We start from the raw sequence: 13554 nt of genomic DNA on the forward strand, positions 1-13554 counted from the left end.
GAGTATCTTGTACATTATAGTCAATGTTGGCTGCATACAAATCCATTCTTCTAACGGAGCTGATCTGATCTTTAAAGGCAAAACTATTCTTTTGCATATAGGGTTTGCATGTTCATAAGATATTGTATATATAATTGATTGTCTTGTTTCTGGATCTGTTACCTGTAATTCTACTGCTCTAGTTAACCTTTGTAAGAAGTCCTGGAACTGTTCTGTACGTCCCTGTTCTATTCTGGTATAAGCTTCTAGGAGTTCTCCTGGCTCACGTACCTTATCCCAGGCATTTAATGCTGCTTTCCTGCATAGAGACAGTATATCCTCATCATATTCAGCCTGAACCTGTGGGTCAGCATAAATACCCTGACCAAGAAGCTTATCTAGGGGGGCTTTAAAACCTTCCTTTATGCCCTGATGCTCAAGGAGCTTTGCCTCTTACCAATGCCTTCCACTGATTTGGCATGAATTCTCAAGTACAGCTGCTACCAATCAGTCCCAATCTGTGGGTGTCACCCTGTTAAAGGTTGCCCATGAATGTAATAGCTGTTTTACTGTATGGGCTATGGAGACCATATGAGACAACTGATTCTTTAATATTCTTAAGATCCTTCGGCTGTATAGGTTGCCATTCATAAACCATTCGTCCATGAGGGTGTTTCTTAGAATCTGGCTTTTCTACCATGGAAGCTGGGTACACTAATGGTGTATGAGTAACAACCTTAGAAGAATAGTCATGATACCTGGGTGGAGTAGGTGCCTGGGATTGGAGTGATTCTGCTTCTGAGGCATCCCACTGATCTTTAAGCCTAGCAATGATATCCTTTTGAAAAGTTTCAATCTCCTTAATCATAAAAGATTCCAAGCACATTAGTGAATCTGTAAATTGTTCTAACTGCTCATCTACATGTTTTTCTAGGTCTTTCATACGATCATCCTTAGACAGCATCTGGATGGCATGGAAACTGCCTTCTAGGTATTGGAGTCTAGATTCCAGGTCATGATTTGCTGATTTTGAGTCCTCAGCAATCGACCGTATGGACCTATGTAATCTGTCAGCCCTGTACTGTAAATTATCTTCCAAACATTCAAATCTAGACTCAAATTTCTGATCTGCTACCTTGGATGTTTCAATGACTGATTGAATGGCATTGTCCAATTCTTCAAACCTATGCAGGGTATTTTGCACCGTTGCATCTAGTTGATGAGTAACATTGCCTATCTGAGTTTCTAGCTGGCTACAGATATTCTTTAGCTGGTCATGGTCTTCTGACAGCCTAGCCTCTAAGGTCTCAGACATGGAGCATCTCTCTGTGTTTATCTTATCATAAATACGCTGCATCTCATCAGCCAGCTCTGTCTTTAGTGTATTGGACACAGAGCCAAGCTTATCATCCAATTTCTGTTCCACTTGCTGCACAATTGTGGTCTGACCTAATTTTTTCCAAAACCTCATTGCGTAAAGCTGTTATTTCCTGCAAGCAGGTGGTGAGGTCATTTCTGTCCCTGTTCCTGAGTCCTCTGGCTAGTAATACTATTTGTACCAGCAAGCTAACTGCCATTACAGCATATAGGCCAGTAATTGGCAAATTAGCATCCTCCTCAAACAGTGAATTCACGTAATAAGCAAAAACATTACCAATTTTAGCAAATGATAAATATTCCGCCATAATTTTAACTGATTTCTACGCCAGATGCAGTAAATATATTTGACCAGCAGGTAGCACAGGCCTTCAGTTATTCCGAGGCGTTTGGCAGCAGTCGGTCAGCGGTGGAGTATAGTAAGAAATTACCAATACAGAGTCAGGTAGAAATATAAGGGTATTTAATAGGGAAAAGCCTTACTTACAGAGCGAACCAGCCAGCCGGTGGTAGTCTGTACAGCAAGAAGCAAAGAGAAACCGAAACCGAAAACGCAGTCCCCCTACTCACTCTGACCACGCCCTCACAAGCCCTCAGGTACTCTTGTAGCCAGCCCCTAAGAAGGCGTGGCTACAGCTTCCCCTACAATTCCCCTTTTAGTCTAAAAGAGGATTAAAACTTAACAGTATAAAGGTAAAATATAAGAAGATAACTATCTATTTTAACTAAACCCTAAAGTCATAAACAATAGGAAGCTATTCCTAACTAGGTATATACACTATCCTAAGTGACAACAATGGGGAAAGGGGCGTAGCATTTTCCAAGTTACTTCCTGCTGAAATGGGACGATGATAGTCATGTGGGGTCCTGTAGAAAGAAAATGTTAGTATCCAGTCCATGTTAGATGGGATTCACTTGATTGAAGATCTCGCTTGAAATCCTCAACTTGATTGAAGTCAGTACCCGAACCTCTGGCCGGAGTGTCAGCTGAAATGGAGCAAGTTGGATCCAGTGCAGTCGAGGAGCTGTGGCCCATTTTCTTTCCAGGGTGTCCAGGGATTGCTGTCAGGCAGGTCTTCATTGGCTGTGTGGGACTCAAACATGAACAGTTAGCAGAGAAATGTTTGCTTGTGTATGTACACATGCTAGGGAATGCAACCATGAGAGCATAACAATTATGAAAGTGTGTACACCTTGAGAGAAAGATCTAAGAAAAGACAAAGACAGTCCCCAAATTCTTCTTTTATTCTGTATTACATCAATTGGCTTCTTGATACAACACAGAAACACTAAAGCTTAGTTAAATAATGTGCTTGGATTTTAGAGGAGGAAAGCCAAATCCACCTCTAAGTCCAGCATTGGTTTAATTGAATAGGGACTAGGAAATAAAGAGAAATAGAGTTTTTTGTGAGACAGCTGTAAAGTTTACCGTATGGCACATTCCTTCTATTTGATGGTTATAGCTACCTTTTCTTCTTAAGTATCTACCCATGCAGTGTCTTTTGCCTTCTGAAGATGAGTTTTCCTGTGAAGATAAAAGCAAAACACTTCCCTTTCCTTTGGGAGGTTTCTATTTAGTTTATAAGATATACCTTAGTAGAATACCTGTCATTTGTCCTTGTCGAGAGGTTTTTCCTTTTCCAGTCGAATCTTGATCAACTTTGATGGTATCCAAAGTTTTTCTTCTCCTGTAGAAACCAATGCAAAACCCCTACCCCAACGTAATACATGTCCTGGTTTCCATGCAGAGGTTAGTACATCTTTGAAGTATACTGGCTGATTGAGTTCAGCAGTTTTTTTCCGTAGTCCAGTGTCTTTCTGCAGCTGTTTGTCCTTTTTCATTGGCATTAAGAAAGTTTAGTGTTAATAAAGCATTATGCAACCTATGTTTGGGGGGTTTAGTCTTCCAAGCTTGTTTGTTGAGCATCTCCTTAAGTGTTCTATTAGATCTCTCAACCACTGCTTGTCCTGTAGGATTGTGTGGTATACCAGTAACATGCTTTATGTTATAATATTTGAAAAATTGTTCCAATTTCGTAGAGACATATGCTGGAGCATTGTCAGTTTTTATTTGTGCAGGTATACCCATAACTGCCATCACCTCTAGCAGGTGTATAATAACAGAATCAGCTTTTTCAGAGTTAAGAGCGGTAGCCCATTGGAACCCTGAGAATGTGTCTATGGTATGATGCACATATTTCAAATTTCCAAACTCTGCAAAGTGAAAGACATCCATCTGCCAAACCTCATTTCTCCGAATGCCCTTAGGATTACAACCTGCTGGCAATGGAGTTTGATTATAAAAGGAACAAGTAGGACAGTTTTTCACTATCTCCTTGGCTTGTTGCCAAGTGATAGAGAAGTCCTTTTTCAAACCTTTGCTATTTACATGATGTTTCTTATGATATTCTGAGGCTTCTAGCACACTTCCAATTAATAAACGATCATTCTCATCATTGCCTTGTGCTAGTGGGCCAGGCAGACCGTATGGGATCTGATATGTGTAATATACATAGGATTACTTCTGTTTCTGATAGTTTCCTGTAATTGTTAAAACAGAGAAGTTAATTCTGTATTATCAGGAACAAATTCTGCAGTCTCAATATGTAACACGACTCTCTCTGCATACTGAGAATCAGTAACTATATTAAGAGGTTCTGTAAAATCCTTAAGTACCATGAGAATTGCATATAATTCTGCCTTCTGTACAGATGTATATGGACTTTGAACTACTTTACTTACCTCACCTGCTTTATAACCTGCCTTACCTGATTTGTTGGCATCAGTGTAGAAGGTAAGAACTCCAGAAATGGGAGTTTGTCTTACAATACGTGGAAGAATCCAGACTGTCTTTTTTATGAATTTAATTCTGTCAGTTTTGGGATAGTTGTTGCTAATTGTTCCCAAAAAGTCAGTAAGAGCTATTTGCCAATATTCATTATCTTTCCATAAGGAAGAAATTTCTTCATTAGTTAAAGGTACTATAATTTCTGCTGGATCTTTTCCAGTCAGCTGGCGAAGTCTTAATTTACCCTTTAAAATCAAATCAGAAATCTTTTCTATATATGTCTTTAACTTTTTATTCTGTTTATGTGGCAGAAATATCCATTCCAATATAGTGTCTTCCCTCTGCATCAGAATTCCAGAAGGGTATTCTCTGGATGGCAAGATAACCAGAATACAGTCTAAATTAAGGTTTATCCGATCTACATGTGCATTCAATATTCTGTTTTCTACCCATTGTAACTCTTTTTCTGCCTCATCAGATAATATTCTAGGACTGTTTAGGTCCTTATCACCTTTAAGGGCCATTTTTAAATGCTTTAAGTCATGTCCTTCTACACCAATAATTGTCTGTAATTGAGAAATTTCCCCTAATAATTTCTGAAGAGAATTAAGAGTTTGATACCGATCTCTCCTAATTTGTACCTTTTGAGGTCTGATTCTCTGTAAGTCTATCTTGTAACCTAAATAGTTAATAGAATTTCCTCTTTGTATCTTTTCTGGTGCAATCTGTAATCCCCAACGAGGCAGAACTTCCTTCACCATTTCAAACATACGTTCCAAAGTTTCCTTATTAGAATCTGATAAAAGAATATCATCCATGTAATGATAAACAAGAGATTGTGAAAATTTCTTACGAATTATTCCCAAAGGTTGCTGTACAAAGTGTTGACACAAAGTAGGGCTATTTAGCATTCCTTGTGGCAAAACCCTCCATTGATATCTCCTAACTGGCTGTGAATTATTAAGAGTTGGTACAGTAAATGCAAATTTTTCTCTATCATTTTCCTGTAACGGTATTGTGAAAAAACAGTCTTTTAGATCAATGACTATGATAGGCCATCCTTTAGGTATTAAGGAAGGTAATGGCATTCCAGGTTGCAGAGAGCCCATTGGTTGAATTACCTTATTTATAGCTCTCAGGTCTGTCAGCATTCTCCACTTACCTGACTTCTTTTTGATGACAAATACAGGAGAATTCCAAGGACTGGTAGATTCCTCTATATGTCCAGCATCTAGCTGTTCCTGTACTAACTTTTCTAAAGCCTCTAGCTTCTCAGAGGTCATAGGCCATTGTCCTACCCAAACTGGTTCATCTGTAAGCCACTTCAATGGCAGGGCCTTTGGCTCCTCTGAAGGTCCATCATTTGTACCTAGTTTCTGTACAGCATGGATGGTTGGTAACCGTTTTCCATAGCGTCTTACCAGATCTTTTTCATAATTTGTATCTGACACTGGAGGAATATTAATCTGAGTATTCCATTGCTGTAAGAGATCACGACCCCAGAGATTTATAGCTATATCTGCCACGTATGGTTTCAGTATCCCTTTCTGTCCTTCCGGTCCAATGCAGACCACTGAGTTAACACTCTGTCGAACTCTAGATAGAGTTCCAATTCCTAAAAATTGTACATTTGCCTCTCTAAGAGGCCATTTCTGAGGCCAAGACTTTTGAGTAATAATAGTTACATCCGCCCCAGTGTCCACTAAGCCAGAAATAACTTTATTATTAATTTTCACTTTTAACTGAGGCCTTTTATCATTAATAGAAGCTTGCCAAAATATGCGTTTCTCATTTTGTCCATTCACACTTGATTCTTCATCACTATTCAAACTACCATCTAGAGCAATATCTTTTTTCACAATATGCAAAGAACTGTCTATTGTTCCTGTGAGAGATTGTCTTCCACTGCTATTGGGAATGACCTGACCTTTCTCGATGTGGGGGACTTCTTGAGGCCCCCCTCGGGGTTTCCCGACCTTAAGGGGTTTCCTTGTATGTCCCTGGTCGATCTACATTCATTGGTCCAGTGTCTGCCCTTACCACATCTTCTACACAATCCAGAAGGCAGTGGCCTTCCATATGAGGCATTGTTAGAATTCATTTGTCTACAATTTCTCTTAGTATGTCCCATTTTACCACAGTTGAAACATCTAGGTTCCTGGAGCCTTCGTGGTCTCCAGGGGAAGGCTCTTCCTACCCAAGGTTCTGGTTCATAGTAGTAGTAACCTCTAGCCTCTTGGTATCTATGTTGACCTCTGTAAGGTGCTTCTCCTTGCCAAGCCCTTACATCCTCACCTCTAGACCTTTTAATTTCCTGTTGCCGTTTTAAACCTTTGGAGATGGCTTCTCCTACCCAAGCTCCAGTATCTTGCACATTATAGTCAATGTTGGCTGCATACAAAACCCATTCTTCTAACGGAGCTGATCTGATCTTTAAAGGCAAAAGTATTCTTTTGCATATAGGGTTTGCATTTTCATAAGCTATTGTATATATAATTGATTGTCTTGTTTCTGGATCTGTTACCTGTAATTCTACTGCCCTAGTTAACCTTTGTAAGAAGTCCTGGAACTGTTCTGTAGGTCCCTGTTCTATTCTGGTATAAGCTTCTAGACGTTCTCCTGGCTCACGAACCTTATCCCAGGCATTTAATGCTGCTTTCCTGCAAAGAGACAGTATATCGTCATCATATTCAGCCTGAACCTGTGGGTCAGCATAAATACCCTGACCAAGAAGCTTATCTAGAGGGGCTTCAAAACCTTCCTTTATGCCCTGATGCTCAAGGAGCTTTGCCTCTTCCCTTACCAATGCCTTCCACTGGATTTGGCATGAATTCTCAAGTACAGCTGCTACCAATCGTTCCCAATCTGTGGGTGTCACCCTGTTAAAGGTTGCCCATGAATGTAATAGCTGTTTTACGTATGGGCTATGGAGACCATATGAGACAACTGATTCTTTAATATTCTTAAGATCCTTCGGCTGTATAGGTTGCCATTCATAAACCATTCGTCCATGAGGGTGTTTCTTAGAAGCTGGCTTTTCTACCATGGTAGCTGGGTACACTAATGGTGTACGAGTAACAACCTTAGAAGAATAGTCATGATACCTGGGTGGAGTAGGTGCCTGGGATTGGAGTGATTCTGCTTCTGAGGCATCCCACTGATCTTTAAGCCTAGCAATGATATCCTTTTGAAAAGTTTCAATCTCCTTAATCATAAAAGATTCTAAGCACGTTAGTGAATCTGTAAATTGCTCTAACTGCTCATCTACACGTTTTTCTAGGTCTTTCATACGATCATCCTTAGATAGCATCTGGATGGCATGGAAACTGCCTTCTAGGTATTGGAGTCTAGATTCCAGGTCATGATTTGCTGATTTTGAGTCCTCAGCAATCGACCGTATGGACCTATGTAATCTGTCAGCCCTGTACTGTAAATTATCTTCCAAACATTCAAATCTAGACTCAAACTTCTGATCTGCTACCTTGGATGCTTCAATGACTGATTGAATGGCATTGTCCAATTCTTCAACCCTATGCTGGGTATTTTGCACCGTTGCATCTAGTTGATGAGTAACATTGCCTATCTGAGTTTCTAGCTGGCTACAGATATTCTTTAGCTGGTCATGGTCTTCTGACAGCCTAGCCTCTAAGGCCTCAGACATGGAGGATCTCTCTGTGTTTATCTTATCATAAATACGCTGTATCTCATCAGACAGCTCTGTCTTTAGTGTATTGGACACAGAGCCAAGCTTATCATCCAATTTCTGTTCCACTTGCTGCACAATTGTGGTCTGACCTAATCGTAAAGCTGTTATTTCCTGCAAGCAGGTGGTGAGGTTATCCTTATCCCTATTCCTGTGTCCTCTGGCTAGTAATACTATTTGTACCAGCAAGCTGACTGCCATGACAGCATATAGGCCAATAATTGGCAAATTAGCATCCTCCTCAAACAGTGAATTCACGTAATAAGCAAAAATATTACCAATTTTAGCAAATGATAAATATTCCGCCATAATTTTACCTGATTTCTACTCCAGATGCAGTAAATATATTTGATCAGCAGGTAGCACAGGCGTTCAGTTATTCCGAGGCGTTTGGCAGCAGTCGGTCAGCGATGGAGAGAGGTCACAAAAGCGGCTGCGCTTATCTTAGAGAGTATACGGCCTTGCGGCTACAACCACTGAAACAGATTCGGGCTTTCCCGCAGGCCAGGGGAAGCCACAGCTGAAAGCGGAGGCCTACCTGGACTCTAGGCAGCTAGAAACTGTCTCTGAGCTGGGTGGATGGTTCTGAGCAGCTCAGCAGCAGTGGGTCGGCTGCTAGCCGGGAACGCCTGTGGAGAGTGGGTGCTTTCCGGGCCTAGGCGGCGGGCCCGATGGAACCCACAGCCTGTCCCAAATGGGGTGTGGGTTTCCAATATCCCGCTTCTGACACCAGATATAGTAAGAAATTACCAATACGGAGTCAGGTAGAAATATAAGGGTATTTAATAGGGAAAAGCCTTACTTACAGAGCGAACCAGCCAGCCGGTGGTAGTCTGTACAGCAAGAAGCAAAGAGAAACCGAAACCGAAAACGCAGTCCCCCTACTCAATCTGACCACGCCCTCACAAGCCCTCAGGTACTCTTGTAGCCAGCCCCTAAGAAGGCGTGGCTACAGCTTCCCCTACAGTGGAGAGAGGTCACAAAAGCGGCTGCGCTTATCTTAGAGTGTATACGGCTTTGCAGCTGCGGGTTATAAAAGCTGCAGCGCTTATCTTAGAGAATATACGGCTTTTCGGCTGCAACTTTCCCGCAACAGTGGCCAGGGGAAGCGTCTGCTGAAAGCCGAGGCTTACTCACCTCTAGGCAGCTAGAAACTGGGTGGATGGTTCTGAGCAGCTCAGCTGCAGTGGGTCGGCTGCTAGCCGGGAACGCCTGTGGAGAGAGGGCGCTTTCCGGGCCTAGGCCGTGGGCCCGATGGAACCCACAGCCTGTCCCAAATGGGGTGTGGGTTTCCAATATCCCACTTCTGACACCAGATATAGTAGGAAATTACCAATACGGAGTCAGGTAGAAATATAAGGGTATTTAATAGGGAAAAGCCTTACTTACAGAGCGAACCAGCCAGCCGGTGGTAGTCTGTACAGCAAGAAGCAAAGAGAGAGAAACCGAAACCAAAACGCAGTCCCTCTACTCACTCTGACCACACCCTCACAAGCCTGATCAGGTACTCCTGTAGCCAGCCCCTAAGAAGGCATAGCTACAGCTTCCCCTACACCAACATAGGACCAAAACAGGACCCCCTGAAAATGGGTGTCAGCTAGGAGCATAGGGAAGTCTATGTGGCCTCTGGCTTTGGAACCAAGATTTATCTCTAAACCACCAGGGGATTCAGCAGCCCATTTCCCATCAAGGGATACTCTCTTAGCCTAGATACACATGAGAGGGCCTATGCCCTGTCCCAAATGACATCACATATTTTGATGATCCTAAATGGAATACCTCACCCTCTCTGGATAGTGGATGGGGGATGGGATGGGGTGTCAGTGGGGAGGATGGGAGGGAGAGGGAACTGGGATTTAAATGTAAAATAATGTCATTTCTCATCTAAAAATATTTATAAAAAAAGCTATTATCAAAATAGTTCATACTAACATTACAATGAGTTAAGAAAACTTTACACTCTCTATTTGCATCTTACTTTTCTGCAACCTCATATCCGTGGCAGCAATCAAATCTCTGCATATCTTCCAACCTAGAAACATAAAAGTGAAGAAAATTTAGATAATATGAAATATTCTATATGAAATTGAAATTTGAACTAATACTATGCAATTCATTAAAAGTATCAAGATAATCCATATAGGATACATTTGAAACTCAGTGCATTTTCAAACAATATGTTCATATAGTATATATTTGAACAAATGAACTAAAGGAGAACTGGCAAGAAAATGTATTTATATTTAAGTGGGATTTGGCAAACAATCACATTTTCCACAAGAGAAACTTGGGTGGTTGGAATTGAAGCGTCTTCATTAACAACCAAAAGTATTAAATTGGATGCAGGGATTTCATATTCAGGTTTTAGTACACATGACATTTGGCAGTGAATCCAAACGATGAAATTTACTGTTCAAAATAAAATTGAGAAACAATACAAGAGTGTGAAATAGTGGAAATAGATATTAGAATTTGTAAACAAAAGGAATGACTTATGGAGACAGTGGTGAGGCATCACTTCCCCACGGTACCATGGCTGTAGGAAATATATTAATTGTCCAGTGTGAGAAATACTTTCAGCTGTAGCTACCACTCAGATTCCATCCACTATTTCAAATACTTGTGTCAGTTATTTTTAATGATCAGACTCAATTTAAAATGCCTGGGCAAAGTGTAAAGCAGTTGCTGAAGTCAATAATCCACATTAAAGAGATATTCACCATCTGCTGGAATAACTTGTTGCCCGAACACAGGAAAACAAAAAAGTGAGTCTTTGTCACTTTTTAAAAGTTCATGGTTTTTGCAACTCTGTTGTGGAACAAGTCATGAACTGAGGCCATTTTTAAGCTGCTTTCCAGTCTCTGAGTGTGGTAGCATGGAATGAAGCTGCTTTTGCCTTACACACAGAAGAGTAGCAGGAATGTAACACTTTAAGATAAACTTCTTGAAAGGATCGATAAAGAAGGGGACTGACAGATGGCTTCCTCTCAGGTAAATGTATGCACAAGGATGTAACAGGTTGACAGTCCACTGAGAAATGCTTCATTTAGAGAGCTCAACATTCACTGTATCTCCTCATTGTGTGAAACCTGCTTTTGTGTTTTATTATAGTTTTAAAAGAAATTCTGTATTATCACTCTCATTTCTATGCTATATCTTGTTTTCCACTCTTCCTTACCTCTTATTTTCTAGTATGACTTGTCTATATCAATGCATGCTCTGAATTATTTATAACATTTCTGATATTAGCGAAGGATATTGATACTCAATTCCGACTGAGGACAAATTCAGATGATATTTATCACTGAGAAATGGGACAAACTTCATGATGATTTTAGATGTTGGTCACTTTGATCTCTGTTAAAAAGTCACAACATCAATCATTTTAATATATAACATTTGAAAATTGCAGATTCATTACTGATAACACACCAAGTTCTTTAGTTAAATTATCTTTCCTTTGGGTAACATAAAGTCTCCCACCATCATCACAAGAGGAATCAATTTTCCTTCCAGAGTCTGGTGACTTTCAAGGACGTGGCCATTAATTTCTCCAAGGAGGAATGGGAATGCCTGCATACTTCTCAGAAGGATTTGTATAGAAATGTCATGTTAGAGAATTATGGCAACCTGGTTTCTGTAGGTGAGAATCAATCATTTTCTGATTGCAGCTTAGCCTTAGGAATGTCTAACAACTTGTATTAGTATTTTTAATTGTTTTCTAAGAATCAGTCACAGTTCCCAATTATTCTTAGACATAGGTGAGTGTAACCTTTACTGCATTTTTATATCATTATAAATGGTCTTTTGCATTCATTCTGTAGCAGTAATGTCTGAATGCAGTTTGACTCAAACAGTTTTATATTTGTAATTGTGTAATGAAAGGGAAGTTGAAGGTTTCAAAAAATTAAAATTACTTTCTTAAATGTTTACAACACCTATCAAGTATGTATTTATTAGACTTAACTTATGATTCTTTCTTTATGTTCCTTTAAGTTCACTGAGTACAAGCATGTGTTACAACCCAACACTTTTCCTTATTATGTAAAGAAATTATCACACATCTCTTCTAATTCATAGGCCTTTCCGAATCAAAACCAGAGCTAGTCACCTGTCTTGAAGAAAATATGGAACCCTGGATGGTGAATAAAAATGAAGCAGAAGACCTGGAACAGGGTAAGTTGAAAGGAAACAATGGTTCATTTGTGGAACACAAAACAATAAACAAACAACATCTGCAGTGGAATTAGCCTTGCTCCTTACTAGAAGTGGAGGACCAGGATTTCTATTAGAATTGTATACTAGAATCCAGCACACTAAAGATCTTACATGGTTTTCCTTCATTTATCAGAATGGTGATTAGATAAAATTTAGTATGCTTATAGCAATTTTGCAATGCATGTGTGATTTTCTTTTGTGGTCCAACATATGCTTGATTTTTCTGATGTATGTCAGTGATAAATGGATTACTTTTTCTAGTGTTTTCCTATACTTTTGGACTTTTTTACAACGTATCTGGTTCAGGTTATTTTTCTATTTTTTACCTTCTTGTGTACCATCTCTCTTTTTCTCTAACACAATTTCATGATTCCCCAACACATTGCATTCTCTCAAAAAATTATCAGAAAATTCATAAAAATAGAAGAATTTAAAAAGCTGAAAATGGGTTTTGCTACAACTGGAAGCTAGGCACCATACTTATGTCCTTGTCAAAGATTTATGACTTTGGAATTACTTTCAAAGAACAAGCTAAGATTTTGGTTGTCTGATGCTTGTGTGGCTTGTGGACTTGCTGTCACAGACTTGATAATTGTATGTTTATTGGACCTATACTATTTGTAAACGTGTGTTTCACTGGATTCTTTCACTGTTTTTTTCCTTCATCTTCTCTCTGAATCAAATTATTCCATTTAATCATATGTGCCTGCACCCTAATTGGAGGGTTAAATAAATAATCCCAGATAGGGCTTAGTTCTCCTTCATATCAATATTAAGCTTCTCTAGTGAAGGATGACTGAGGCACAAATCCATGGATACAACAATATAGTATTAGATTAACACTATATTCCTTAAATGGAATCGTAATAATAGACTTTTATATAGAGCCAATGGCCATTTTGGTGTCAGTTTCTGAGCTCTAATAACAGTGTCAGATATGGGTTCCAATGATGGAAGTCAAATACTCATTAGTTATTGCCAACACATTCCTGCCACTTTTGTGCATATCATCTAGGCCAGTCAAAATATGTGATTACATTGTCTATAACATGGAAAATTGATGACTATATTCTCCGTGTTTAGCATATATATTACTTTCAAGTAGTACGAATGTATTTCAATTGGGTTGAAGTATCCAGTGGAGAACAAATTTTATATCTCCACATTGAAACTTTCCAGTATTCCTGCATCATCTTTGGGTTCTTGATGGTAAATAATTGCAAGGACAATACCCTGTGTGTTTGGCGAGCAATAACAGAAAATAATGTAACTAATTACCTATTCCAGACTTTTTATTTGTTGTCACAGAAAAAAAATTGCGTATTGTCTATGCTGTAAAGGCATGATTTTTCATCTGGTCTTGGTACTTCTGGAAAGTTATTTCTCCATCATATGTGTCCCTACTGTCACTTAGAAATAATCACTCTGTAGCTTAGTATTTATATTTTTTGGCCATGGGCTTAGGCTTCCTATTTGATAGGGTTGTTAT

General features: G+C 39.5%; 1 protein-coding gene across 1 annotated transcript in view; it reads left to right on the plus strand.

The window, feature by feature from the left end:
* Positions 1–13554, plus strand: part of LOC113838356 (zinc finger protein 420-like) — a 40605-nt gene that overhangs the window by 16326 nt on the left and 10725 nt on the right. Inside the window, 2 exon segments of the mRNA XM_035449125.1 lie at positions 11364–11490; positions 11928–12023. Of these exon segments, the coding sequence (XP_035305016.1) occupies positions 11364–11490; positions 11928–12023 (223 nt within the window).

This window comes from Cricetulus griseus, chromosome 9, assembly GCF_003668045.3.
Source record: "Cricetulus griseus strain 17A/GY chromosome 9, alternate assembly CriGri-PICRH-1.0, whole genome shotgun sequence".
Classification (NCBI taxonomy): domain Eukaryota; kingdom Metazoa; phylum Chordata; class Mammalia; order Rodentia; family Cricetidae; genus Cricetulus; species Cricetulus griseus.